The 26,491-nt window shown below is 39.7% G+C and overlaps 1 protein-coding gene across 1 annotated transcript in view; it reads right to left on the reverse strand.

Moving 5' to 3' along the window:
- Window positions 1–2,699: 2,699 nt before the first annotated feature.
- LOC115219217 (BTB/POZ domain-containing protein KCTD9) overlaps window positions 2,700–26,491 on the reverse strand; it is a 57,718-nt gene continuing 33,926 nt past the window's right edge. The window contains exons 3-12 of the mRNA XM_029789351.2: window positions 25,262–25,305; window positions 24,301–24,451; window positions 20,314–20,375; window positions 18,763–18,894; window positions 16,758–16,825; window positions 15,372–15,467; window positions 11,632–11,781; window positions 8,380–8,485; window positions 4,266–4,399; window positions 2,700–3,312 (exon numbers count right to left, since the gene is read on the reverse strand). Of these exons, the coding sequence (XP_029645211.1) occupies window positions 3,196–3,312; window positions 4,266–4,399; window positions 8,380–8,485; window positions 11,632–11,781; window positions 15,372–15,467; window positions 16,758–16,825; window positions 18,763–18,894; window positions 20,314–20,375; window positions 24,301–24,451; window positions 25,262–25,305 (1,060 nt within the window). The 3' untranslated portion in view covers window positions 2,700–3,195. The remainder of the gene's footprint in view (window positions 3,313–4,265; window positions 4,400–8,379; window positions 8,486–11,631; window positions 11,782–15,371; window positions 15,468–16,757; window positions 16,826–18,762; window positions 18,895–20,313; window positions 20,376–24,300; window positions 24,452–25,261; window positions 25,306–26,491) is intronic.

Here is a 26,491-nt window from a genome sequence, read left to right on the forward strand (position 1 = left end):
AGAGAGAGAGAGAGAGAGAGTGGGAGAAGATATTAATATTCACATGGGGGAGAGAAACATGTGGGAAAAGAGGAGAGAAAAATGATGATGGTGATGATGGTGATGATGGTGATGATGGTGATGATGATGGTGATGATGGTGATGATGGTGATGATGGTGATGATGGTGATGATGATGGTGATGATGGTGATGCTGTTTATTTCTTTTTTGTGACACTTGCTGTTTGTTTGGTGGTGGTGGTGGTGCTGATTGTGGTGATGGTGGTGGTGCTGGTTGTGGTGGTGGTGGTGCTGATTGTAGGGCTGGTGGTTGTGGTGGTGCTGCTGCTGCAGGTGGTGGCGGTGGTGGTGCTGGTGCTGATTGTGGGGCTGGTGGTTGTGGTGGTGCTGGTTGTAGTGATGGTGGTAGTGGTGGTGGTGGTGCTGGTTGTGGTGATGGTGGTGGTGCTGGTTGTGGTGGTGCTGGTTGTGGTGGTGCTGGTTGTGGTGGTTGTGGTTGTGGTGGTGGTAATCCATCATTTCAATGATGCTGGAGGCAACAACACCGCCATTAAGGGACAGACATGAAATAAATAGTTGTTTTTATATTTTAAATTTTAGTTCACAAAAATCCAAGGCCGGCTCCTTGCAGCCATCACCACCACCTCCTCTGTTATATAACAACCTACCAATATTATCACAGCTCTCAGTGTGTGTGTGTGTGTGTGTGTGTGTTTGTGTGTTTGTGTGTGTGTGTGTGTGTGTGTGTGTGTGTGTGGTGTGTGTGTGTGTGTTTGTGGTGTGTGTGTGTTTGTGTGTTTGTGTGTGTGTGTGTGTGTGTTTGTGTGTGGTGTGTTGTGTGTGTGTGTGTTTGTGTGTGTGTGTGTTTGTGTGTGTTGTGTGTGTTTGTGTGTGTGTGTGTGTGTGTGTGTGTGTTGTGTGTGTGTGTGTTTGTGTGTTGTGTGTGTGTGTGTGTGTGTGTGTTTGTGTGTGTGTGTGTGTGTTTGTGTGTGTGTGTGTTTGTGTGTGTGGTAAAGAAGCTTGCTTTGCAATGCAGTGGTCTTGGGTTCTGTTTCAGTGCACAGCACATTGTGCAGGTATCTTCCACTATAGCCCTGGGCTAAACAAAGACTCCTGAGTGGATTTGTTGGATCGAACTGAAATGTGTGTGTGTGTGTGTTTCTCAAATCTCCGAGTATGTTTATGTGTTGGTGATCAACCATGGCTTCCCTAATGAAGTCATTTACTTGCAGTCCACCATGAAAATATATCCCTGTTTTGTTCTTTATCATGTGTCCGTGTGTCACAGAATCATCTTTGTATATAAAGGAATAACACTTATTTCTTTGTAACACAACTTCCAGAAAACACACACACACACACACACACACACACACACACAAAACACGTACATATATAGGCAATATCAAATATATCTAAATACAACAATGATGATGATGATACGTATATACATACATATACACATCATCATCATCATCATCAGAAATCGGACGCTAAATGATGATGATGATAATGATGTGTATATATATGTATGTATATACGTATCATCATTATCATTGTTGTATTTAGGGTTAAGGTTAGGGATATATATATAAATATGATGATGATGATATATACATGGTGGACTCTCCCGTCAAGGACGAAATATGAGCATTTAGCTTTTGCCGAACGACCTGCACAAATTATTTGTTTATAAGAGATCAAAATGTTTGTGCCACACATTAGCTTACTCTCACAATCAAATCAACAGTACCTGAATAGGTGTCACAGTGTGCCATGCATCAGGTGCCAAAGTGACTGCAGAGCAACATGAAATAAAGTGTTTTGCTCAAGAACACAACACACCGCCCGGTCTAGGAATTGAACCCATGATCAGTTGACTGCGAGTGCAATAGCCTAACCACTAGGTCACGCACTCTCACTGATATATCTATATATCATAGTCGTCATCATTGTTTAACGTCCGCTTTCCATGCTGGCATGGGTTGGACTGTTTGACTGAGGTCTGGAAAGCCAGGACGCTGCACCAAGCTTCAGCCCTTCCTAACGCCAACCACTCCAAGAATGTAGTAGGTGCTTTATACATACCACCGGCACAGGAGCCAGTCAGAGGGCACTGGCATCGGCCACGTTTGGATGGTGCTTTTTACGTGCCACCAGCACAGGAGCCAGTCAGGGGGCACTGGCATCGGCCACATTCAGATGGTGCCACATATATATGTGTGTTTGCATCATCATCATCATTGCATGTAAATATATTTGACATTGTCTATATATGTACGCGTTTTGTGAGTGTGTGGGGGTGTTTCTGAAAATTGTGTTACAGCTGAAAAAAAAAAGTCCAAAAGGTCAACCAAATCATGGAACCAAACTGTAGCAGCAACAGCAGGGTTCAGTTGGAATCCCATAAAACCCAAACGTAAACCGACAAGGATCTACAGGAAATTTGCAGGGACCGGTTGAAAAATTACAGGACCAGCTACATATCTGAAGGGATCAAATGAGTGCTGGCAGATAGGGGCAAACTGAAATTTTGTAGGGACCAGCTGGAAGCTTGAGGAGAGTAGCTGAAAGATTGCAGGAATCAGACGAAATCTTTAATTCTGTAAAACAGCCAGAAATTATTGCTTTTCTGTGTTAAGTGAAACATTTTGTGAGACCTGAAACCAAAATAAACATTTAAAATAAAATAAAAATGTGTAAATAGATCAGCTATTTTAATGTTATATCCCCACCCTCGTTCCATCTCCAAGATAAATGTGGAATCAATAATAATGAGAAAATAAGGGTCGATACATCCTGGCTCCTGAGTGGTAGTGGTCGGTGGGTAAAGGAAAGGCATGTCCTAATGGAAGCTGAGGGAGAGACAATGAAGAAACAGCAATTGTTGCCCAAGAGCAAGATTGGTGCCGCTTATTGGACACGTTTTGGATCAAACATAAGAGTTGAGGGAATGTTACAGTTGTGTTGATATGCTTCTTCAGTCTAAATATAATTTAAATCCTTCATTTGGTTTTTGTGTTTTGGTTCTATTTCGACGGAACATTCTGGCTTTTTTTTCCACCATTCTTTGTTTCCTGTCCTTGTTCGTTTGTTCTGTACACAGAATCATTGCTCGTTAATTTTCATGTTCGGACGGCACCACTGCAGCCCTCGCCCCTTCTCCAGCTGGCACCAGAGAAGGGGCATGCACGTGTCAGCGCAACGTCTGCGACATATGAAGTGCATTCAGCATTAACTTGAATGTGGCACCAGTCAGGTTGGCTCCGCGCAGGTTTGCATCCTGCAAATCGGAGCCTGAAAGGTCACAGTTCTGAAAAGAGAAAATGAAATTTTTGTTATTTACACTTTATATATTTTTTACATAATTATTTTTTTGAATGTTTGAACATAAGTCAAACTTTTTAAATGCCTGCACATCGATTAAAGTTTAGAGGAGGGTAATTAGAGAGGTGTGTGTGAAGTGAGATCACAGAGTGGAGGTGGGACTGACCATGTGGTTCATCAATTCTTCGCTTATAATTTAAGGGCAAAAAATGTCTTTGAACAGAATATTTAATTGGGGAGAAGAACATCTGGAATTGTGACCTGAAATTTGGTCCCCTATTTGTAGGAAGATGTTTCTCTGGTTTGTTCAGAACCATGAAACAAAAGTAACTCAACTTCTCTTAAGAGTTTCTAATGAGGAAACACATGCACGCACGCACACACACACACACACACACACACACACACACACACACACACACACACACACACACACACACACTTACACTCTCACATACACACACACATACTTTTACACACACACACTTACACTCACATACACACACACATTTACACACACAGACACTCACACATACACACACATTTACACACAAACTCACAATTTACACACACACACACACACTTACACTCTCACACACACACATTTACACTCACACACACACATTTACACACACACACAATTTACACACACAGACACTCACCCCTCCACACACACACACTCTCTTACACTCTCACTCATCCCCCCTAACACACACACATACACACACTCACACACACACATACACACACTCACATACACACACACATACACACTCACACACACACACAGACACTCACACACACACACACCCTGATATCCAATCTTGCAATGCAGAGTAGATTGTTAAATATAAAACCACCATCACCCAGTTTCACCCAAGTGAGGGGGTGGATAAGTGAGCAAAAGAACTGGCTTTTGGCAAACTGATTCTGCTTTACCTCAAGATCAGCACCAGCCAGCACAGCACCCCGTAGGTCACAGTTCTTTAAATTTGCATTCTTCAATGTTGCCACCCGTAAATTGACGCTGGCCATATGGCTGCCTTCCAAGATGACATTCTTCATCTGGGCACCTGCAAACAGAAGGAAAAAGGAACCAGAATCGGTAAACAAAATGGAAACTAACAAAAAAATGAAAAGACGTGGATCGAATGTTGGCATTTTACACATCCACAGCCATGATAACCATGGAAACACTGGAGTTTCACCAGAGCCACATAAGTGTATCCAGGGGCTGAAAACTGTGCTGAAGCATCACTTCAATGGGGTCAAATCTCTCTTTGATTATTGCTGGTTTGGGGCTAAATTGCACACACACAACGGGTTTCTTCCAGTTTCAGTTTACCAAATCCAGTCCAGTCTCAAGTCTTTGATCAGACGAAAACCAGAGTAGAAAACATTTACCCAAGGTGCCACACAGTGGGACTGAACCTGAAACCACAAGGCTGGGAAGCAAACTTCTTATCACACAGCCATGCCTGCACCTGTGTGTGTGTGTGCGCAGAGCACGAGGGGCTAATGATATCAATCATCGAAAAGGCGGCGAGCTGGCAGAAACGTTAGCACGCCGGGCGAAATGCGTAACCGTATTTCGTCTGCCGTTATGTTCTGAGTTCAAATTCCGCCGAGGTCGACTTTGCCTTTCATCCTTTCGGGGTCAATAAATTAAGTACCAGTTACACACTGGGGTTGACATAATCGACTTAATCTGTCTGTCTGTCCTTGTTTGTCTCCTCTGTGTTTATCCCCATGTGGGTAGTAAAGAAATAGAAATAGCAGCATACGCAATTTGGTGATAAACATTGAGGAAGAGTTGATTCAGAAAAACAAGACACCTGTGCGAGTGGCACGTAAAAAGCACCATTCGAGCGTAGCCACCTGACCAGTGCTACCTGACTGACACCCATGCTGGTGGCACATAAGAAGCACCATTTGAGTGAGACCGAAGCATGATCATTGCCAGTGCTACCTGATTGGGTCCCATGCTAGTAGCAAGTAAAAGGCACCCACTATACTCTCGAAGTGGTTGGCTTTAGGAAGGGCATCCATCTGTAGAAACCTTGCCAAATCAGATTGGAGCCTGGTGCAGCTTTTTCCTGGCCTGCCAGTCCTCAGTCGAACTGTCCCACCCATGCCAGCATGGAAAACGGATGTTAAACAATGATGATGATGATGATGATAATGATGATGACACCGCAGTCTCGTCTTCAACATTAAAGATAGCAACAAGAGGGTGTGTACATAGAAAGTGACAGGAAATGATAGCTTGTGAAACAAAATGTCAGTAGATTTAAAACTGATTTATACAATGTTCCCAGTGTCATGAATTGAGGCATTTCATTTATTGATGGAACAAAATATTCTTTTCTACTCTAGGCACAAGGCCCGAAATTTTGGAGGAGGTGGGGTATTCGATTAGATCAACCCCAGTATGCAACTGGTACTTAATTCATTGGCGAGCTGGCAGAAACGTTAGCACGCCGGGCGAAATGCGTAGCCGTATTTCGTCTGTCCTTACGTTGTGAGTTCAAATTCCGCCGAGGTCGACTTTGCCTTTCATCCTTTCAGGGTCGATAAATTAAGTACCAGTTACGCACTGGAGTCGATGTAATCGACTTAATACCTATGTCTGTCCTTGTTTATCCCCTCTATGTTTAGCCCCTTGTGGGTAGTAAAGAAATAGGTACTTAATTTATCGACCCCGAAAAGATGAAAGGCAAAGTCAACCTCAGTGGAATTCGAACTCAGAACATAAAGACAGACGAAATGCCGTTAAGCATTTTGCCCAGCGTGCTAACGTTTCAGCCAGTTTGCCGCCTTGATGGAGCAAAATATTATTAAATGTTGGAGTAGCAAAAAACAATGTGCCAACTAAAAGCTGTGCAGTATTTAATGAAGTGGGCTCTAACATATTGAATGTAATGAATCAATGAATTTTAATGAATTGAAATTATTCCTATAATGAGAAATCAGTCATTATATATTAATAACTAATTATGGTCAAGGGGTGACAACTTCGGTTTTGCAATTAAAACTAGAACATAGTCAAGAGAAAGCTCATCTTTGGTAGTATAGTGATGACTCTGGACATGTTTCAGTCTTATTAGAATTCATCAGCAAAATATAGCCAGTAATCATCTTGGAGCCTTCGAATCTAAGAAATTATTATTGACCTAATCATGTGACGGAAGTGAGTTGGCAGACACGATTGGAGTGCTGGACCAAACTCTTTGAACCATTTGGATTTTCACATAAAAGCACCAAACCCTGCAAAGTGGTTGGCGTTAGGAAGGGAATCCAGCTGTAGAAACCATGCCAAATCAGACTGGAACCTGGTGCAGTCCTGATCAAACCCTCCAACCCGTGCCAGCATGGACAACAGACATTAAATGATGACGATGATTATATATATATATATATATATATATATATATATATATATATATATGTGTGTGTGTGTATGTATATAGAGGGGGCACACACACACACACACACACACAATAAACAAAGTTCCACCCATCTGCATCATCAAGATTTGGCTTATTTGGAAAAAAAGCAACAAAGCACCTCCAGTGATATTGCTGTGGGAAATGGAATATCCAGTATCTTGGGCAGGGGCCTTCTTTTGGCTTGATATGACAAGAGGAAAAAAAAATGAAACACACACACACACACATGTACATGCATACACATAAGTATATATATATATATATATATATATATATATATATATATATATATATATATATATATATACATGGGGTCATCCCATAAATAATGCAGTTTTTTTAACTGCATGAACAAAAAGTTGGAGGAGGACGGGATAAACTACCTGCATCAACTTGCAATAATAGCAGGTAGTAATATTACCTTGTGCTTATTCATGGTGCAAGTTTTGAAGAGTGCAGTTTGATTTTAACAATTATTTTTTCAAAGCTATAATGGAAGTGACGAAGGAACATATTCGCCATATTTTCCTTTATGAATTCAATAAAGGCAACAGTGAAACGGAAAGTGCGAGGAATATTAATGCAGTAGATGGGGATTGAACAATAAGTGTAAGCCAGAGTCAACGGTAGTTCCAGAAATTCTAAACCAGAAACAACAGCCTAGAAGATGAGCTTGGAAGATCTGTAGAGCTTGACAAGGATGTCCTGCAAACCCTGGTGGAACAAAATTTCATCAGAACTGTTGAGGAACTAGCAGAGAAGCTTCCATTTGGTCATTCAACCATTCATCAACACCTGCATGCTATCAGAAAAGCCAGCAAATTGGATCGATGGGTTCCTTGCAAACTTTCTGAATCTAATCATGTGTAGAAAGTGAATATGTGCTCTTTGCTGTCACGTCTCACGAATGAACATTTCTTTGACCGAATAGTGACTGGTGACGAAAAATAGGTTCTCTATAAAAATGTCAAGCACTAAAGACAGTGGGTAGGGAAAGGAGAAATACTGGCATCCCAGGCTAAAGGTCTTTACCCATGTAAAGTGTTGTTATCTGTTTGGTGGGATATGAAAGGTTCAGTCCACTTTGAACTTTTAAACCCAAACCAAATGATAACAAAGGAGATCTACTGCAAGCAGCTTGAGTGGCACTAGAAAAAAAAAATGACCATCTTTCGTTTCAAGACAAAAGGTGTTCTTCCATCAGGATAATGCTTGGCCACTTACAGCAAAGATGACATTCCAAAGGCTGGAGCAGTTTGAATGGGAAATGATGCCCCACCCACCATATTCGCCAGACATTGCCCCATATGATTATCATTTATTCCGCAGTTTTCAAAATCATTTGAATGGAAAAAATATTAATTCTGTAGAGGAGGTCAGAACAGGAGTATTTTTCATCATGGACAAATGAATTTTGGAAGAGGAGCCTTGCAAGTCTACCAGATAGATGGAAGAGCATTGTAGAAAATGAAGGGGAGTACATTTTAGATTGAAAAAAAAACTTTCTTTATCTTAATTTTGAAAAATAAAAGAAGTATTAAAAAAACGCATTATTTATGGGATGACCCAATACATATGTATGTATGTATGTCTTACTGCCTTACCTTCCATATTAGCTTGGTGACCAGCAGGGTCTTCAAAGTTGCAACTACACAAGCTGGAACCTTCCAGATTGGCACAAACCATTTTGATTCCTTGTAAGTTGGCACACTACAAGAAGAAAGCAACAATCCATAGACTTGGAGCAAATAGTTGCAGCAAGCAGCAGCTGCAGTACATGGAAATAAACACTTCAATAAATATATCTAGTAAATAAAAAAACACACATACACACACACACACATGCACGCGCGTGTGTGTGTGTGTGTTTGTGAAGGCATGTGGCTTAGTGGTTAGGGTGTTGCACTCACAATTGCTAGATCATGGGTTCAATCTCTGGACCAGGCAGTATGCTGTGTTCTTAGCCAAAATACTTCATTCATGTTGCTCCAGTCCACTAAGCTGTAAACATGCCACCCTATGATGAGCTAACCTTCCAATAAGGGGAAAAATTTGGCCTGCTTGCCTAACCAGAAGGATGACATCATTCAAAAGTTTAAAAACAATGCAAATCACACTGTGAGCAGTGATGTATAACATCAGACAGTCTGGTCAATCTCATGAGATATCTTCACCCAAACGGCAGAGACAAGTTTAGAAGATTTTATATATTTCTGGATTATTAACCTCCGTTACCAGCGTCGCCTTACTGGCACTTATGCCTGTGCTAGGAGGGTGCCAAGAGCACCATCCGAGCATGATCGTCGCCAGAGCAGCCAACTGGCTTCCGTACCCATGGCACGTACAAGGACACCATTCGAGCGTGATCGCTACCAACGTCGCTTCACTGGCACCTGTGCCAGTGGAACGTGTAAAAAGATTCGAACGAGATCATTGCCAGTACCGCCTGACTGGCCCCCGTACAGGTGGCATGTAAAAAGCACCCACTACACTCTCGGAATGGTTGGCATTAGGAAGGGCATCCAGCTGTAGAAACCATGCCAGATCAAGATTGGAGCCTGGTGCAGCCATCTGGCTCGCCAGCCTTCAGTCAAAATCGTCCAACCCATGCTAGCATGGAAAGCAGACGTTAAACGATGACGATGATTTTTAGTGTTTATTTGCAATATCTACAGTCTTCCTCTTATGCTACCGTCATTCATTTACTACAGTATATTTTTTACTAATGTATTCATAGCGCTGATATTACACAATGGTAAGGCATCAAGCTGGTGGAATTGTCAGCACACGTGGCAACATGCTTAGCAGCATTTCGTCCATCTTCACATTTGGAGTTCAAATTCCAATGAGATTGACTTTGCTTTTCATCCTTTCAGAGTCAATTAAGTAAGAACCCGTCTCCCAAAATTGTGGTCCTTATGCTGAAATTTGAAACCAATGATAAATACTACAGCGATGTATTTTCTGCAGTGAATATTTACTAAGTGACTATTTGCTACCATATATTTACATTTTCACTATATTTAAATTGATTCTGAGAACACCATCAGCTGACTTACTCCAGGGTCTGCATACAAAACTAGACTGTGATTCCCATAAGAATTTCACTATTGTAGTGTAGTGAACTAGTCTGGGACAATGTAGACATCTAGGAATAAGATACTGGATAACAGTCAGAGATCAATCTAATTGGAATTTAATGTGTATATACAGGGAGTGTAAGATATTTGAGGACAGATTATGTTTAGAAAAAAAAAACATATATAATAACTTTATCAAAAAATGCTGTGAGGATAAAAATAAATGTTCTTTTCTATAATGTTATTCAATAAAGCCACCTTCAGCTTCAACAATCGCTTCTATATGAGATCTAAATCATCTACATGCTCAAATCAAGTGGTCCTGGTTCATTTTGGACATTACTCTGACTATGGCAGCTTTCAAAGAATCTTTGGTGTTATGGGCATGTTCATTGACCTCTCTCTCAACAATGCTCCACATGTGTAATAGTCCAATGGATTGAGATTTGGGGAATTAGGAGGCCAAATATCAGGGGTTATGTGATCATGAAAATTTTCAGCCATCCATTTGTGTTACTAGAGCCATGTGTGGAGTCTTGCTGAAACACATAGGGCCTTCTATTGCATGCAGTGTCTATCCAAGGCTTGGCAATTATTTCCAGGACCTCAATGTAGGCAGCAGAATTAACTCTAAGGCTCTGTGGAAATAAGTAAGAGAGGCATCACATGTCCTTCATTGCTGACAACCCTTAAAACCATGACAGTTGCAGAAAATTTTGTATGCATAACACTTGGAAGTTCAGAAAGGTCTGCACAGAACCATCTGTCATTTCTTTTGTTAACCTTTTAATCTTGGCCGAAGTTTTTCTCATTTGAGAAAAACCAAATCATATCTTCTTCTGCTGGATTTTTCAGTTTGTTTAAGAACCTTTTAGATCTGATGTAGTGATTTTCTTTGCTTTTCCTGACAAATTGACCTTTCCACATCATATAAGACTTATATCTGATATCTTCGTGGACAACATTTCCGACACATGGAGATCTTTTGCAATTGACCTCATGGACTTTCTGGGATTATAATCAATGGTCTATTGAACTTGCTGGATAAACTCAGGTGTTCTGATGATTTCAGAGCATTTAGAATGCATTTTATGCTTTGATACTGGTGATACGTTTCCATCTTCAGTCTCTAACTCCTTACAAACTCTGTAGACAAAAGGTCTGGCAACTTTTAAAAATTGAGATATTTCTAAATCACTATGCTCAGCCTTTATAACCACAATAACAGCATGCCTCTTCATTTCTTGAGTAAGCTGAGAGTCTGCAATTATTATTTTCTGAAACAAAGATTATACAGAGTTAGCAAAAAATGCAGCAATGACCCAAAAAAGGCATGTCCTCAAATACCTTATGAACCCTGTATAATACAAATATTGTAAATGCATACAATAAAATTTTTACACATAAAATGTGTTATGCATTGTTATGCTTGCAAAAAGATGTAAGAACAGAAAAACATTGCAACAATGTTTTATGATTAAATGGGGGATGAAGAAATGGAAGTTGTGATGTTCATGCTTTTCCCAAGGACATTAGCAGAATAAATGAAACAGCTACACTTAATTGATAGATAGTTTGAGAACACTCAGTGGGTGCTGTTGACTGTTGTATTTCAAACTGATATTCGTGATGTCTAATAACAATGAAGAACTCACCAAAGACTATCGTCCTGGATACATTATGCCTGAAAATAAAAAAGACAGGATGGCCACAGCTAGAATGCATTCTATCACAAATCTACTCAATGAAGGTTTAGTTGGAGCAATGACAACTTACATCTAAGATGGCTCCAGAAAGGTCAGACCTTTCAAAGTTACAAAATGATAGGTTGGCTCCAGATAGGTTAGCCTTTCTAAGGATTGCATACTTGAAATTTACCGACCGTAGATCGAGTTTCGACAGGTTTGCCGACTGGAAGTTGAGGCCCTGTAAGCAAATAATTCACTTTGGTTATTAAAACACCATCAAGGAAAAACATGGGAAGAAAGAAAATGAAATTCAGTGTTATTGAACATGTTTAGTTCATAACATGTTAGGTTAAGTAATGTGTTTAGTTAGTGATATTCTAGGAAAGTAAGACATGTTTAATTAAGTGTTAGGTAGGTAAATAATGTGTTTAGCTAGTAGCATTACAAATCAGCTTGTTTAGTAAAGTTAGGTAAGTAATATGTATTTAGTTAGTAATATATCAGATTAGTAAGACAAGTGCTTGGTAAGTACTACATGTTTAGTGCAATATATTTCACAAGCATATTTTAAGTAGTAATATGTTAGATAAGTGTTTAGTTAGAGTTGTTAAGTAACGTGTTTACTATGTAATATGTTAATGAGTTTAGTTAATAACATGCATGGTAACATCAAAATAACAATAGTCATTTTAATTATTTACTAATTGCTATGTGATATTTGCTTCTGCACAGCATTTAATTAATAACAGGTTAAGGTATGTGTTTAGTTACTAAAATGTTAGTTTTTTAAGACATGGGTTTAATCAGTAAGGTGTTAGGTTAAGACATGTTAATTAATAATAGGTTATTTAAGACATGTTTAGTTAGTAATTGGTTATTATTAAGATCTGTTTAGTGAGAAAGACGTTGGATTAATAAGATGAGTTTCATAATAGAGAATGGAATCTATTAATTGTGGTGCAAGAACATTGTTTGAACTGTGAAGTCAAAAGAAATAAAGATAGCAAGAGAAAATAGAAAAGACAGATTACAAAGATAAAGAGTGGGGGGAGGGGGAGAAATTAAGAAGAAAATGAAGAGAGGAAGAAAGAAAGAAAAAAGAAAAGAGAGAAAGAGATGAGAAATAAAGAGAGAAAATAAGAACCCAAACAGAATTGAAATGGGGTCAGTTTCTTGGGTTTCCTAGTAATTCATTCATTCTTGATAACCTGAATGATTGCAGGTGTTTTATGATGCAGTCATGGAATTCCATCACTGGAATCCTAGAAAATGTCCAGGTTTCAACAACATACCAAAGAATAGACTACTGTGCTGCAAATGTTGTGCTGAATTCGAGTGGAAACCTGACAACTGTTCCATAGTTGTAGATACAAATACAGTTCTTGTCTTTGACAGCTCAGGCTTAACATGACTGTCTCTCAATAAGTGAAAGTCTTGGACAGTTTTCAGGTTATTACCATTGACTATTACTTCCTTCGTGTATTAACAACTTATTGAGCAAATATGGTGATCCCGATAAAACCTCAGCTCCCTATGATGGTCACCCTCCACACACTGCAAAGATGGCAACAATTCCAAACATACCTTGGACACAATTACAGTCTCAGTACTAAACAATGTTCTTCATCTTTCTCCCAGCAAGGAGAGGAGACCCCTTTCTGTACTCTTCAAACACCCACAAAATTATTAACCATCCTGACAACCTTGAACACCATTTTGAATTCCATATGTCTAACACACGTGGGCATGCCTACAAAGTCAGAAAACAGCAAAGCTCCCATGACTTTCGGAAACATTTCTTCACATTCGGAGTTGCTGAAGCATGGAACAAACTACCTGCATCAGTTGTTAGTTGCCGAGACATTGCTTCCTTTAAAACCTCCATGTTTCCTGAAATTCGCCAACGCTACACCTGATATCCCCCACTCCATACACATGCACACATGTATATCATGACTCATACACTGTTTACCTTCCTGACTTTTGTACATAATTCTATGTACTATACATGCACCTTTGGTGAGTTGTGGTGCACCTGAGCACTATACACAATAATTTCATTATTATTATAATTATTATCATTATTATTATTACTACTACTACTACTACTACTACTACTACTACTACTATTATTATTATTATTATCATCATACAGTCCTGCCAAACTGAATATCTCTTTAATGCCAACCATTTTAGAGCAAGACCAAAGTCTACCGTATCTTTGTAAAAGAACCACTCAATACAGGTGACTGTCTGCCAGTCCACGCAGACAATGGAGTGGATCCTGCCTCAGCTGAATCAAAACAATTTTATCTCAAAATCGGCTTTGAAATTTTATCTTACAAAAAAAAAAAAAAAAAAAAAAAAAAAAGACACACGTGCTGCTCTTCCAACCAAACCCCAATGACTGGAAAACCTCAGCTGCGTGGGACGCACAGCAACATCCCAACACGAGATCTGCTACTTTGGCATTGGTTTTCCTTTACTTGTAGAAATGTGAAGGTTTTTAACAAATCGAAACAAATGGAATTCCCGGGTTCCATTCGTATTGGTAAGCAATCAGTTGTGAAGTAGAAACAGGGTCTGGTATTGTTAGCCAGGCAAAGAGAGAAGGGTTTATATGCCTTGCCCAACACAATGCCTTCACTGAGGATGGAACTCACACACATTATTTCTTTATTCTGAGGATGGAACTCACACACATATGAGCAGGCATCAAGTCCATCCATTTCACAGCCATTAAGCCTTATCTACTTTGCAACATTATATACATAAGTTCGTCTACGTGTATGTGTGTGTCTATAAGCGAGTATGTATGTGTGTGTGTGTGTGTGTGTGTGTATGTGTGGTGATAAAGAATTGAATACAATTTAATGAAAACAATAATACAGAATGTTTTCTAAAATCTCGTGAAAATATAGAAAGGGTTTACAAAACTGTCCCTTTTTCCTTCTTTATTTGCTGAGTGTGGAGGAAGGGTCAAGCCCATGACCTTTGTTCTTTATTTGCTGAGTGTGGAGGAAGGGTCAGAGACCATGACCTTTCTTCTTTATTTGCTGAGTGTGGAGGAAGGGTCAGAGCCCATGACCTTTGTTCTTTATTTGTTGAGTGTAGAGGAAGGGTCAGAGCCCATGACTTTTGTTCTTTATTTGTTGAGTGTGGAGGAAGGGTCAGAGACCATGACCATTGTTCTTTATTTGTTGAGTGTGGAGGAAGGGTCAGAGACCATGACTTTTGTGGACTCCAAGACTGGTTGAGGTTGATGTGGTTTGTGTTCTGTTTAGGTAAACATCTCCAGGAAAGACAGGAGCAGGAAAAAACTCATCCTGCAATGGGGAAGAAGGATTGGGCAAAGTGATTAGTGTGGGGGGAAAGAAGGAGATTGTATTATACCCCCAAGAGAGATGAAAGGTGGAGAGACAAGCGGGTGAGAGGTGCCTGAGAGGTGGATGTATGAAACCAGTGAGCTGGGAGAAACAGGGGCCATTACGGTAGTTTGCATCAGGGAATGAAGGAACACAGCAAAAGCCAAGTTAAATAACCATGCAAGCATCAAATAGGAAAGAGACACAATTGGACATTATGGAAGCAAAAATATAAAAACCACACAATGAACCCTCTATATGTCGCTCAACCTGCTAAAAATATCAGCTTAAATCATACCCTACTGTCTTAAAGATAAAGGAACACCTTGAATAATGGGGTCTCAGCTATGCTGTGTCTGAAAAATAAAATAAGCTGAAGTGGTCATGGCTGGGATGGCATTGATTATAGAGATCTACTCAATGCTGGCTGACCTGGGGCTAAACAACAAACGCGTTTACTCACCTGGCATCGTAGTTCAGACCTTGCTGATGTAGACATTAACCTTAATACAAACTCACGTCGATTGATTGGGGTCGAATCATCAGCAGGGGCTTCACGCTACAACAACAACAACAACAAGCAATTTTGAACAGAGATGCAAGACCGAGAAAGTTTAAAAGGGTCCCAATTTCCATTTACACAATTTCATCTTCAGTAGGACTGAAACCCTGCAACAGTATGATGACAAAATCAATCTAACCACTCAACCAAAATACATTGACAGATCAAAATAAAGATGGCAGGGAAATTCATCAGAAAACAAATTTATCATATGAACAGTGAGAAGGCTTATTTGCAACCCCACTTGTGTTCCAAACAGCAGCATCTTCACTTCTATCGTATAATAAAAACTGCTCATCCACTTCAAGAAATACCCACTTCTTCCAGTTGGGATTCCAGGGGTGTGTTTGGTTCTTCTTTGGCCTCCTGCCTTTAATAATCTTTTCTACTCTAGGCACAAGGCCCAAAGTTTTTTTTTTTTTTTTTTGGGGGGGGGGTCGAATAGTTCGACCCCAGTACACAACTAGTACTTAATTTATCGACTCCCGAAAGGATGAAAGGCAAAGTCGACCTCGGCGGAATTTGAACTCAGAACGTAAAGACAGACAAAATACCACTAAGCATTTCACCAGGTGTGCTAACGTGTCTGCCAGCTCGCTGCTTTATGTGCGAAAGGGGAATTTTCTTACAGCAAAAATGTTTACGGTTAAATTTCCTCTACTCATTAGAGTAATTACAGTGATTAGAGAATGTGTGACCAATGATTCCAGCATCGGTTAATTAGCAGAACAGGTTTCTAGTTTCCCAGCCATTTTGGAAGCATGGCCATTCTGTGATAGGTCGAGGGAGCTTTAAACATATAATCCCAGTTTACCCAGTTTGTAGGCATGTGGTTAAGAAGTTTGCTTCCCAATCCAATGGTTTCAAGTTCAGTTCCACTGTGTGCTACCTTGGCTGTTTTCTACAATAGTCTCTCAGACTAAGGCTTTGTGAAAGGACTTGCTAAACACTAACTGAAAGAAAACCATCCTATATGTGCGTGTGTACGTGTGTGTATGTGTGCACATATGTGTGTGTGCATGTGTACATGTCTGCATGTGTGTGTGCGTGCATCTTGATATCACATGACAGTTGTAACTGAGTGTCCCTGTCATACAAGCGGAGTCATTCTTTCCAATATTCTAAGAGAATATGTTTGGCAATGCTTCTTTGAGATTGATATTGTTTATTCTCTCACTCAAATGGGTTCCGTTTTGTAATTTCTCACAGAAGCAGGTTTGAGGTTGAAGTCCCACCCACCGCCTTACACCAATCTGGACTGTGAAGATTAAAGATATAAAACCTTACCTCGATAATTTCTTCCAATAATCCAACCAGATAATCCAGACCAAAAAATCGAGCCTCTTCTAATACACCTGCAATAATAATAATAATAATAATAATAATAATAATAATAATGATAATAATAATCGTTTAACTTCCACTTTCCATGCTAGCATGGGTTGGACGGTTTGACTGAGGACTGGTGAGCCAGAAGGCTGCACCAGGCTCCAATCTGATTTATCAAAGTTTCTACAGCTGGATGCCCTTCCTAATGCCAACCACTCCAAGCGTGTAGTGGGTGCTTTTTACGTGCCACCGGCATGGGAGCCAGTCAGGCGGCACTGGCAACGACCATGCTCAAATGGTGCTTTTTACATGCCACTAGCACGGGAGCCAGTCAGGCGGTATTGACATCGACGGCGAGCTGGGAGAAGCGTTAGCACGCCAGATGAAATGCTTAGGAGTATTTCGTCTGTCGCTACGTTCTGAGTTCAAATTCCGCCGAGGTCAACTTTGCCTTTCATCCTTTCGGGGTCAATTAAATAAGTACCAGTTACACACTGGGGTCGATATAATCGACTTAATCCATTTGTCTGTTCTTGTTTGTCCCATCTGTGTTTAGCCTCTTGTGGGTAGTACAGAAAAAGGTATTGACATCGACCACGCTCGAATGATGCTTTTTATGTGCCATAATGATCCTTTCTACTAAAGGCACAAGGCCTAAAATTTTGTGGGAAGAAACTATTGACCCCAGTGTTTCATTGGTACTTAATTTATTGACCCCAAAAAAAATGAAAAGCAAAGTCGACCTCGGCAGAATTTGAACTCAGAACATAAGGATGGGCAAAATGCTGCCAAGCATTCTGCATGTCATGTTAAGAATTCATTCAGCTCACCACCACTTCCTCCCCCTCCTCCTCAATGGCAACGACCAGTCCCAGAAAGATGATAGGTGAGACCAACTCTGGCAGGATTTGAACTCAGAAAGTAAAAAGATATAACAAAACAAACAGTAGATAAAAACTAGTGGAGCTGCCGGGGGGGGGGGGATATTAAATGAAACACGAGGTTCAGTTAAAAGCTGGGAAAGAATAAAATACATAGAATAGACAAATAGTGTCTGTGTGTCTTTTATCATTTGCTCGTTTCAGTCATTTGACCACAGCGATGCTGCAGCACCACCCTGAAGAATTTTTTTGTCGAAATGATGATGATGATGATGATGACTGTCACTGCATCAGTTACAACAATAAGGGTTTCAGTTCATCTGAACGACAGAACAGCCTATTCATGAAATTAACGTATAAGCGGCTGAGCATTCCACAGACATGTACCCTTAATGTAGTTCTCAGAGAGATTCAGCCTGATACAGAATGTGACAAGGCTGGCCCCTTTGAAATTACAGGTACAATTCATTTTTGCCAGCTGAGTGGACTGGAGCTACATGAAGTAAAGTGCCTCGCCCAAGAACACAACGCGTAGCCAGGAATTGAACTCAAGACCTTACAGTCATGAGCCAATTACCTTAATCACTAATCCACACACAATGGCCTTCTTTCACTTTCCATTTGCCAAATCCACTCACAAGGCTTTGGTTGGCCCAAGGCTATAGTAGAAGGCACTTGCCCAAGGTGCCACACAATGGGACTGAACCCAGAGCCATGTGGTTGGGAAGCAAACTTCATACCACTCAGCCATACACATATACATATACACATACAGACACCCACACACATGCAAGCGTAATGGTGAGTGACTTATAGGCTGGTAAGGGAGTCAGTCTCCTTGATTTTCTGGAACACGGTTGTCCTCTGAATAGCAATGCATTCAGACCATTGGTACTTATGATCCACCCCCAAGAGACTAGGATGATTTCAATCAATCAAGAATCTATGCTGTTTAGTATTTGATTGAATCCAAAAGCAAAGGAGTGACATTCTTCCCTCACGTACCCATAACTACAAACAATTGACAGATTGACAAAACAATACTAAAAAAGCAAAACAAAGTCATTTTAAAAATGGTTTACCTTCTGGATTGACATTTTTATCCAAGATGAGTTGTCCATGCCGTAAGTAGTTGAGAATTGGTTCAAAATAGGTGGGACTACGATCGATGAGGTAAGCCCCGTTCGCATCAACAGAGCTGTTCCATGGAACTTCTGCCAAATAAAGTGAAAACATTGGAGTCAATGGTTTGAAAACAAATTCAAGCAACAGTTTCAGAGACAAATGAAGGGAAAGATCATGGCATATATATACATTTATGTGTCTGTGTGTGTGTGTGTGTAGGTATACATGTATATATATATAATAATCAGGCAATAACCTGATAGCTCTGTGTCAGTAAGTTCATTGTACCTCCCCTTTCACTTTTTACCATGTATGTATAAATGTAAGCTTCTATGTATTTCTATGTACATACATGTGTGTGTGTGTATCTCATTGCTCATTTACTCCTGATGTCTCGATATGAAACATTTTAGTAATAATCAGGGCTGGCCATAGATTCTGTAGAATATCTGTAGAAACAATCTCAGCAAAATAATGTAACAAACTCTGCTGATGCAGAAGGGGCATGCTACTGACTTATAAAAACATTCAGTATGCTCCATGTTTGCATAACAAACTACCATGTACCTACAAACTTCATATATATATATATATATAATATATATATATATATATATATATATATATATATATATATATAAAGAGCACCAACTGATCGTGGCTGCTGCCAGCCTCCCCTGGCACCTCTGCTGGTGGCACGTAAAAAGCACCCACTACACTCACAGTGGTTGGCGTTAGGATGGGCATCCAGCTGTAGAAACACTGCCAGATCAGACTGGAGCCTGGTGCAGCCTCCTGGCTTCCCAGACCCCGGTCGAACCATCCAACCCATGCTAGCACGGAAAGTGGACGTTAAACGATGATGATGATGATGATGATGATGATGTTATATATATATATATATATATATATATATATGATGATGATGAAATTTACAGGAAAACAAAAGACAAGGACAGGTGTCTAAACAACAAACAGGTGTATTAGTTTAACACTCGGGAAGATGAGAAAGTCTTTTACGTTTTGAGCCTCCACCCTGCAAGAGAAAGGAACATGAGAAAATAAAGAGAGAGGGAATAAAAACACTTTTGGCTGATTCTTCAAGTGCTTCAGGTCAGTGCATGGACATAATATATTTACAAGATTTCTGACATATATATGTACTAGATCCCCCATTGTGTTCATGTGCCATTTTCTATCATTAATAAGACTGTCAGCATTTTTGATGACACGGGTATGCTAGTAACGAATCATTAATTAGTGTATACTAATGATGAATTAAATTAAAGTGAAGTGCATTCACGGCCCATATTCCAATATTCAAAGTGAGTGTCACATCAGAAATACGACAACACATATGTAATCAATGTAATTAATGTAATTAATATAATTAATGTCCAGATCATATTCACATGAGGAACAAGAAAAACATAGAGAAACGAAGTGCATTTGTGTGATAAATGCAGAGAACAATGAAATGCATGGCATGGACAGTAAACAGTGCCTACCTGATTGGTCAGAGAACATTCGAGCCAGCATACTGGCAGGCTCTTGGCGCGTCAAGGTACTCCTTCATATTAAAACATAAAAAAAATAAATAATAAAACATTTCAATATGATATCATGTAAGAGATAAGATAACAACGGATATTGATTTCAAATTCTGGCACAAGGCCAGCAACTTCAAGGGAGTTGGGGTAAGTCGATTACATTGACCCCGGTGTTTAGCTGGTACCCTATTTTAATGAACCCCAAAAATGAATGACAGACAAAGGTGACCATGGCAGCATTTGAACTCAGAACGTAAAAAGGGACGAAATGCAGCCAAGCATTTCGCCCAGCCTCACTGCCTTAATAATCCTCCCTACTCTATAGGCACAAGGCCTGAAATTTCAGAGAAGGGGGAAAAGTCGATTACATCAGTGATACTTAATTTATCGACCCCCAAAAGGGTGAAAGGGCGAAGTCGACCTCAGTGGAATTTGAACTCAGAACGTAGCGATGGGCGAAATACCACTAAGCATTATGTCCAGCATGCTAACGATTCTGCCAGCTCACCGCCTTTATAATAACAGCAGATATTGACAGTTCTAATGTTGATCATAAACTAATGAAGAACTATGAAGATTCTCTGCTGTATTCAGTGATTCTGACAAACAAGATATGGAAAATTTTATGTAAAGCTGAGGTATTTAAAACTATTCACATAGTTTCTCATTATCTAAATATTTTTTTCCTGTGTTAATTCGTTTCTAATTTATTAATTCTGTTTTCTTATAAGTAATGAAAAATAATTTGAGATTTCTTTCACAAGTTACCAAATCCATTTACAATTGCTTGATTCTCAGAACACGTCTAAACCTACTTAATACTAATCCTACAGTTGTATCAAGACCGTTCTCTCTCTCTCCCTTCTATGAACAGTCGATAAAGCCTACCTATATCAGCTTTAGGCTGGTCCATTCGTAATTTGTGACGATTCTTTCCTTAGTTTTCCGAACACCTTGAATTCATTCATCTTGCAATCTATTATAATTAATTATAATTAATGATGTAGACTTGGACTGTGATGGCAATTATTTCTATTCTTTGAGACCTTATTATTTGTTATAAATCTCTGTATATTCTTTCATATACTTTAAACAATGCCATCCCTTTTCTGATGCTAGTAAATGGTGGTCACATATCATGGCTACGTAATACAAGTGTAACAATACTTTCTAAGTATTGGGATCTTTTCGGTTTGAACGGCAGTTTTTAACAAAATTTCTAGGTAATTAAAAAATTTTAAACTCCGTATACTGGTAGATTGTGTTTATAAAACATCTTTTTCTCTTGGCTTTATTGAGAAAATTCTATAGTTTGTAAGATATTTGGTCTTTGATTTCTTGCATTTCGGCAATTTCAACCAATCAATGACCGTGTATTGAGGTGAAAACATTCTGTGCCGTATGAATATGTCCCTCGTTTAAGAAACAGATTGGGTTTATTTACATTTGTGAAGAAAAAAAGATACCCTTCCCCCCAACCCTAAAACAGATTGAAATGCAATAGATTGAGACTAGAGTCATAATTATGGGTGACAATTTCATATGACACCGTTAGAAAAAACTGACGTCCAAACCGAAAAGATCCAAGTTTTGTTTCATTTTACCAATGTTTCAGTGAAGTTTGCATTTTATTTTGAAGGCCATTATCTAAATGGATTCGGCAGAGGGCACCACCTGTAACACTCTTGTTACATGTGATTTACAGTAAGAGTACACTAAATGTCTGTAGACTTCGTACATCCAGGACAGATGTTTGTTGTTCTTGGTGTTGGTCAGTCTTTTATTCATTTCCTACTAAAGCATCAACCACTATCAACACTTTTACTCAATTTTTTTTTTGTCGCCGACCCATGACGCCTGCTACAGACAAAGAGTCAGCTTGGTTTTGACAGAATTGCCTCCCTTTATCAATATAAATACTTTTAAGGCAAATACGCTGACTTACATCAACACACACACACACACACGTGCATTCACCCCCCCTCATCACTCTCTCAACCCTAATCCTCTCACTTCCTGTTCTTCTGTCCATCATGACAACACCTCATCACCACCCTCTTTATCTTTTTCCAGTTCCACCCCATTTACTTCCACCCACCCTTAGATAATGTGGGGTAACCATATATTTCCTCCACAACAAACTTGCCCCTGTCCCTTCCTTAATCACACTTCAATTTCTCAGTACCTGGTCCGAAGCCACCTCACCCCCTCCTCAACTCTTCTCCCTCTCGGTCAAGGCATCTCTTTAGTGTACTACTACTACTGCTGCTGCTATAGTGAGTAACAGATATTCAGTTCATGAATTTAAATCTAAAACCATGATTACATCAACTTGTGTCACACAAGCAACCCACCCACAAACGATACGAAACTCGATTATCAATACCATATCATCTATCATCATGAGTGTTAATCATAACCAACCGTAACTCTATTTGTATTATTATTCCACCGAGGTCAACTTTGCTTTTCATCCTTTCGGGGTCGATAAATTAAGTACCAGTGAAACACTGGGGGTCGATGTAACCGACTTACTCCCTCCCCCAAAATTGCTGTCTTTGTGGAAAAATCTGAAACTATTATTATTATTATTATTATTATTATCAAGACATTTTGCTGGTAATACCTAGATTGCTCTACTTGGCTTATTTGATTGACCTAATTTGAGAAACACAATAGAACTGAAGTGAAACTTTCTGTAAAGACATAGGAAGTGGGGAGGGTCAGATAGTAACACAAATATTACAATTACAATTAATAATCGAAATATCATAATTGCAATTTATAATTAGAATAGATCCAGAATGGATGGCTGAATATTTGTGGTAACTTAGTTGTAACAAAAGATTCCTGAGGTAAGGAATGCAACAGGAGGAGGTGGGGGATGCTTCAATAAAATCTTGTAATCATGATTTAGCAATTTTTTCCGATAAACTCGAGTGTGCTGATGTGGTTCACTTTTATAACGAGGGAAGCAAACGCAGGTTCAATCTCCTCCCACAGTTGGCAAGTATTTTTTAACCTCAGGTCAACAAGAGGATTTTGAGTACAATTGCAAGGGAACAGGGCATAAATCCATCAAATGGACCCTACCTATTCTTAGCTGGTTATCAGGTTTAATACTACTGTCTGGACATTGGGTATTTGTAGCAGAGTCCACTATGTTGTGAAGAAATCCCTAATCCAAGAATATTCAACATCTTTCTCCCTTTCTCTCACCAGTCTTAGAGACCCTGTAAAAAGGGATCAGTGAGACTGGTGAGGTCATATAAAAAAAAAAAAAAATTCATAAGTAACAAATGGTCAGTGAGCACCAATACCTGATGGTGATCCTGTATAGATAACATGGCTAAAACAACATCCCTTTCTCTTGGTGGCCAGAAAATATAGCTTTTATCAAATGCTGAGTCTCTCTAATATAATACACAATGGAGCCCTGCTTCCACAGCAGAGTCTATTCTGCTGACAGAAGCGCAAATATCCTCAATCACATTAAAAAAAAAGCCATCCAATCAAATGACAAAGGCTCACCAAAATACCTATTTCTTTACTACCCCCAAGGAGCTAAACACAGAGAGGACAAACAAGGAGAGACAAAGAGATTAAGTCGATTACATCAACCCCAGTGCATAACTGGTACTTAATTTATCAACCCCGAAAGGATGAAAGGCAAAGTCGACCTCGGCAGAATTTGAACTCAGAATGTAACAGCAAATGAAATACAGCTACGCATTTAAGGTTCACCAAAATACCACAACCATAATCTCACAAACACCCTCACTCTGTGTGTGTGTGTCTCTCTTTCAATCTCTCTCTCTCTCTCTCTCTCTTGCACTATCTCCCTCTCTTTTATTGTTGCTACATCGACCTTTGCATACAAGTTCCACTTGAAATCTCTTCTACTCAGAATCATTCAACATACTTTGATAGTTTGCTTCCTCTTACCGTGTTGTCGAGAACAACTTGCCACCAATGTTCAATGTAAGCCATTCATTTCGGTCAGCAGGCACCAACTTTGTTCGTTGTTTCTCTTTAGCAGCCACAGTCGGTGCAACTGAGACGCTGGCATGATGTGATGTACGGGTACTGAGATAAGCTGCAAAGGTGGACAAGGAAAAAATATTATGGACAATTAAACAGTTATTTCCAGTACCATCTCAAAGCATGGGCACACTGTATAGTTGCCCAGGAGCTTCACAGGGCGAGGGGTCCAATTCTGATCTCTGACTTAGTGTAATGATTTGCCCAAGGGTCTATATTACGGTTAAGATGTCTCTGGTCATCTCATGTAGTAGGATCGCTAATGGTAAAAGATAAGTTAAGCTAGTGTCCTAATTACACTCATTAAGAAACAAGATCATATTGTAGCTGTTCACTAACTTTAATTACATTTCGCTGCCATATGTAGGTCAATTTTGGTTGACATGAAAGTTTTGTCTTGTGTTCTTGTTGTTTTAGAGGTTATAAAAAATATTTTATTGTCCAGACACCATTGAAGACGATTGTGTTGAAGTAGTTCAATGATGTGCTTCTGTAGAGTACGACAGCCTGGCAGACAATAAAATTCTCCAGCCTCTCCAAGTTTATTCAATGAAGAAGGCCAAACTCATCACAACAACCTAATAGAGACAGGTTTAACATTCAACAATTATACAATGATCCAACTTGCTACTTCAACGATAACTCTTCATGACATTTATTTACAGGGCCACAGAGGGCTCGGTGGAGCAGTAACGGGCTGTATTCGATAATTCCAATTCTTACTTGTCCTTCATCTATTAGCCAGGAGGGAAAATAAAACAAATCGCTTGTTACGGAGAAACAAAGAATTGTCTCAGCTACTGTCAGCAGGATTGAAGTTGCGCCTTTGGTTACAGAAGACGAAAACGGAAAGAAAAATACTCACGCTTAAATGGTTCACCATCAGACACGTAAAGAACATCATCATCTCTACAAAGAATTAAAAGGGGAAGGTTAAAGAAAGAATATAGAGATGAATAAATGTGTGTGTGTGTGTGTGTGTGTGTGTGTGTACATTTATTTAGATTATGCTAGTATGGTCATGTGATGCATATGGATGAGGACAGCTGCATGAAGAAGTGCTAATCTCTAACTGTGGAGGGAACCTGTGGAAGTGGTGGACCCAGGAAGACATGGGGCAAGGTGGTGAAGCATGATCTTCTGTGGCATCTCACAGGGGCAATGACAAGTGATCGTGACCACCGTGGGCAATTTGCTGAGCTTGAGAAGACTCATCAAGCCAAGTGAAATCGCAGTTGCGTCCAGTGCTGGTGGCACATAACAGCATCCACACCAGGGACACGTAAAAGTACCCGTGCCAGTGACATGTTATAAGGACCCACCACACTCTCGGACAGGTTGGTGTCAGGAAGAGCATCCAGCCATAGAAACCAAACCAAAGTCAGACTAGATCCTGGTGCAGCTCTCTCACTTGCCAATTCCAGTCAAACTGTCTAACCCATACCAGCATGGACAACAGGCGTTAAATGATGATGATGATGATGATAAACTTTAAGAATGTTGGTGTGCATTCATGTTTATGTGTATGTGTATATAAATGTGTGTGTGTGTGCATGTGTTCATCATCAGCAGCAGCAGACTCATGCTTGCATGGTTGAACAAGGTTTATTGTGACACATTTTCTATGGTTGGATGCCCTTCCCATAGTCAACCCTTATCTGTTTCCAATCAAGATAATATCTCTCCAGTCATGCTTTCACACAATGCTGGAAAAGAAGGACATTGCTTGTGTGATGGTGAGACTCGTTTACGACTGTCACTTGAGGGAGGCAGTAACATACACAAAGAAATACACACATGCATTCAAACAGACATACACACCAACGTGTGTGTGTGTGTGTGTGTATATATACATATACATATACGATGGGCTTCTTTCAGTTTCCATCTACCAAATCCACTCACAAGGCTTTGGTTGGTCCAGGGCTGTAGTAGGTGGCATTCTATGGGATTGAACCTGGAACAATGTGGTTGGGAAGTAAAAGTTTTTGCACAAAGCCATGCCTGTATATATATATATATATATATACACACATACACACACACATATATATATATACACACACACACACACATACACACACACATATATATA

This window comes from Octopus sinensis, linkage group LG14 (genome assembly GCF_006345805.1).
Source record: "Octopus sinensis linkage group LG14, ASM634580v1, whole genome shotgun sequence".
NCBI classification, from domain to species: domain Eukaryota; kingdom Metazoa; phylum Mollusca; class Cephalopoda; order Octopoda; family Octopodidae; genus Octopus; species Octopus sinensis.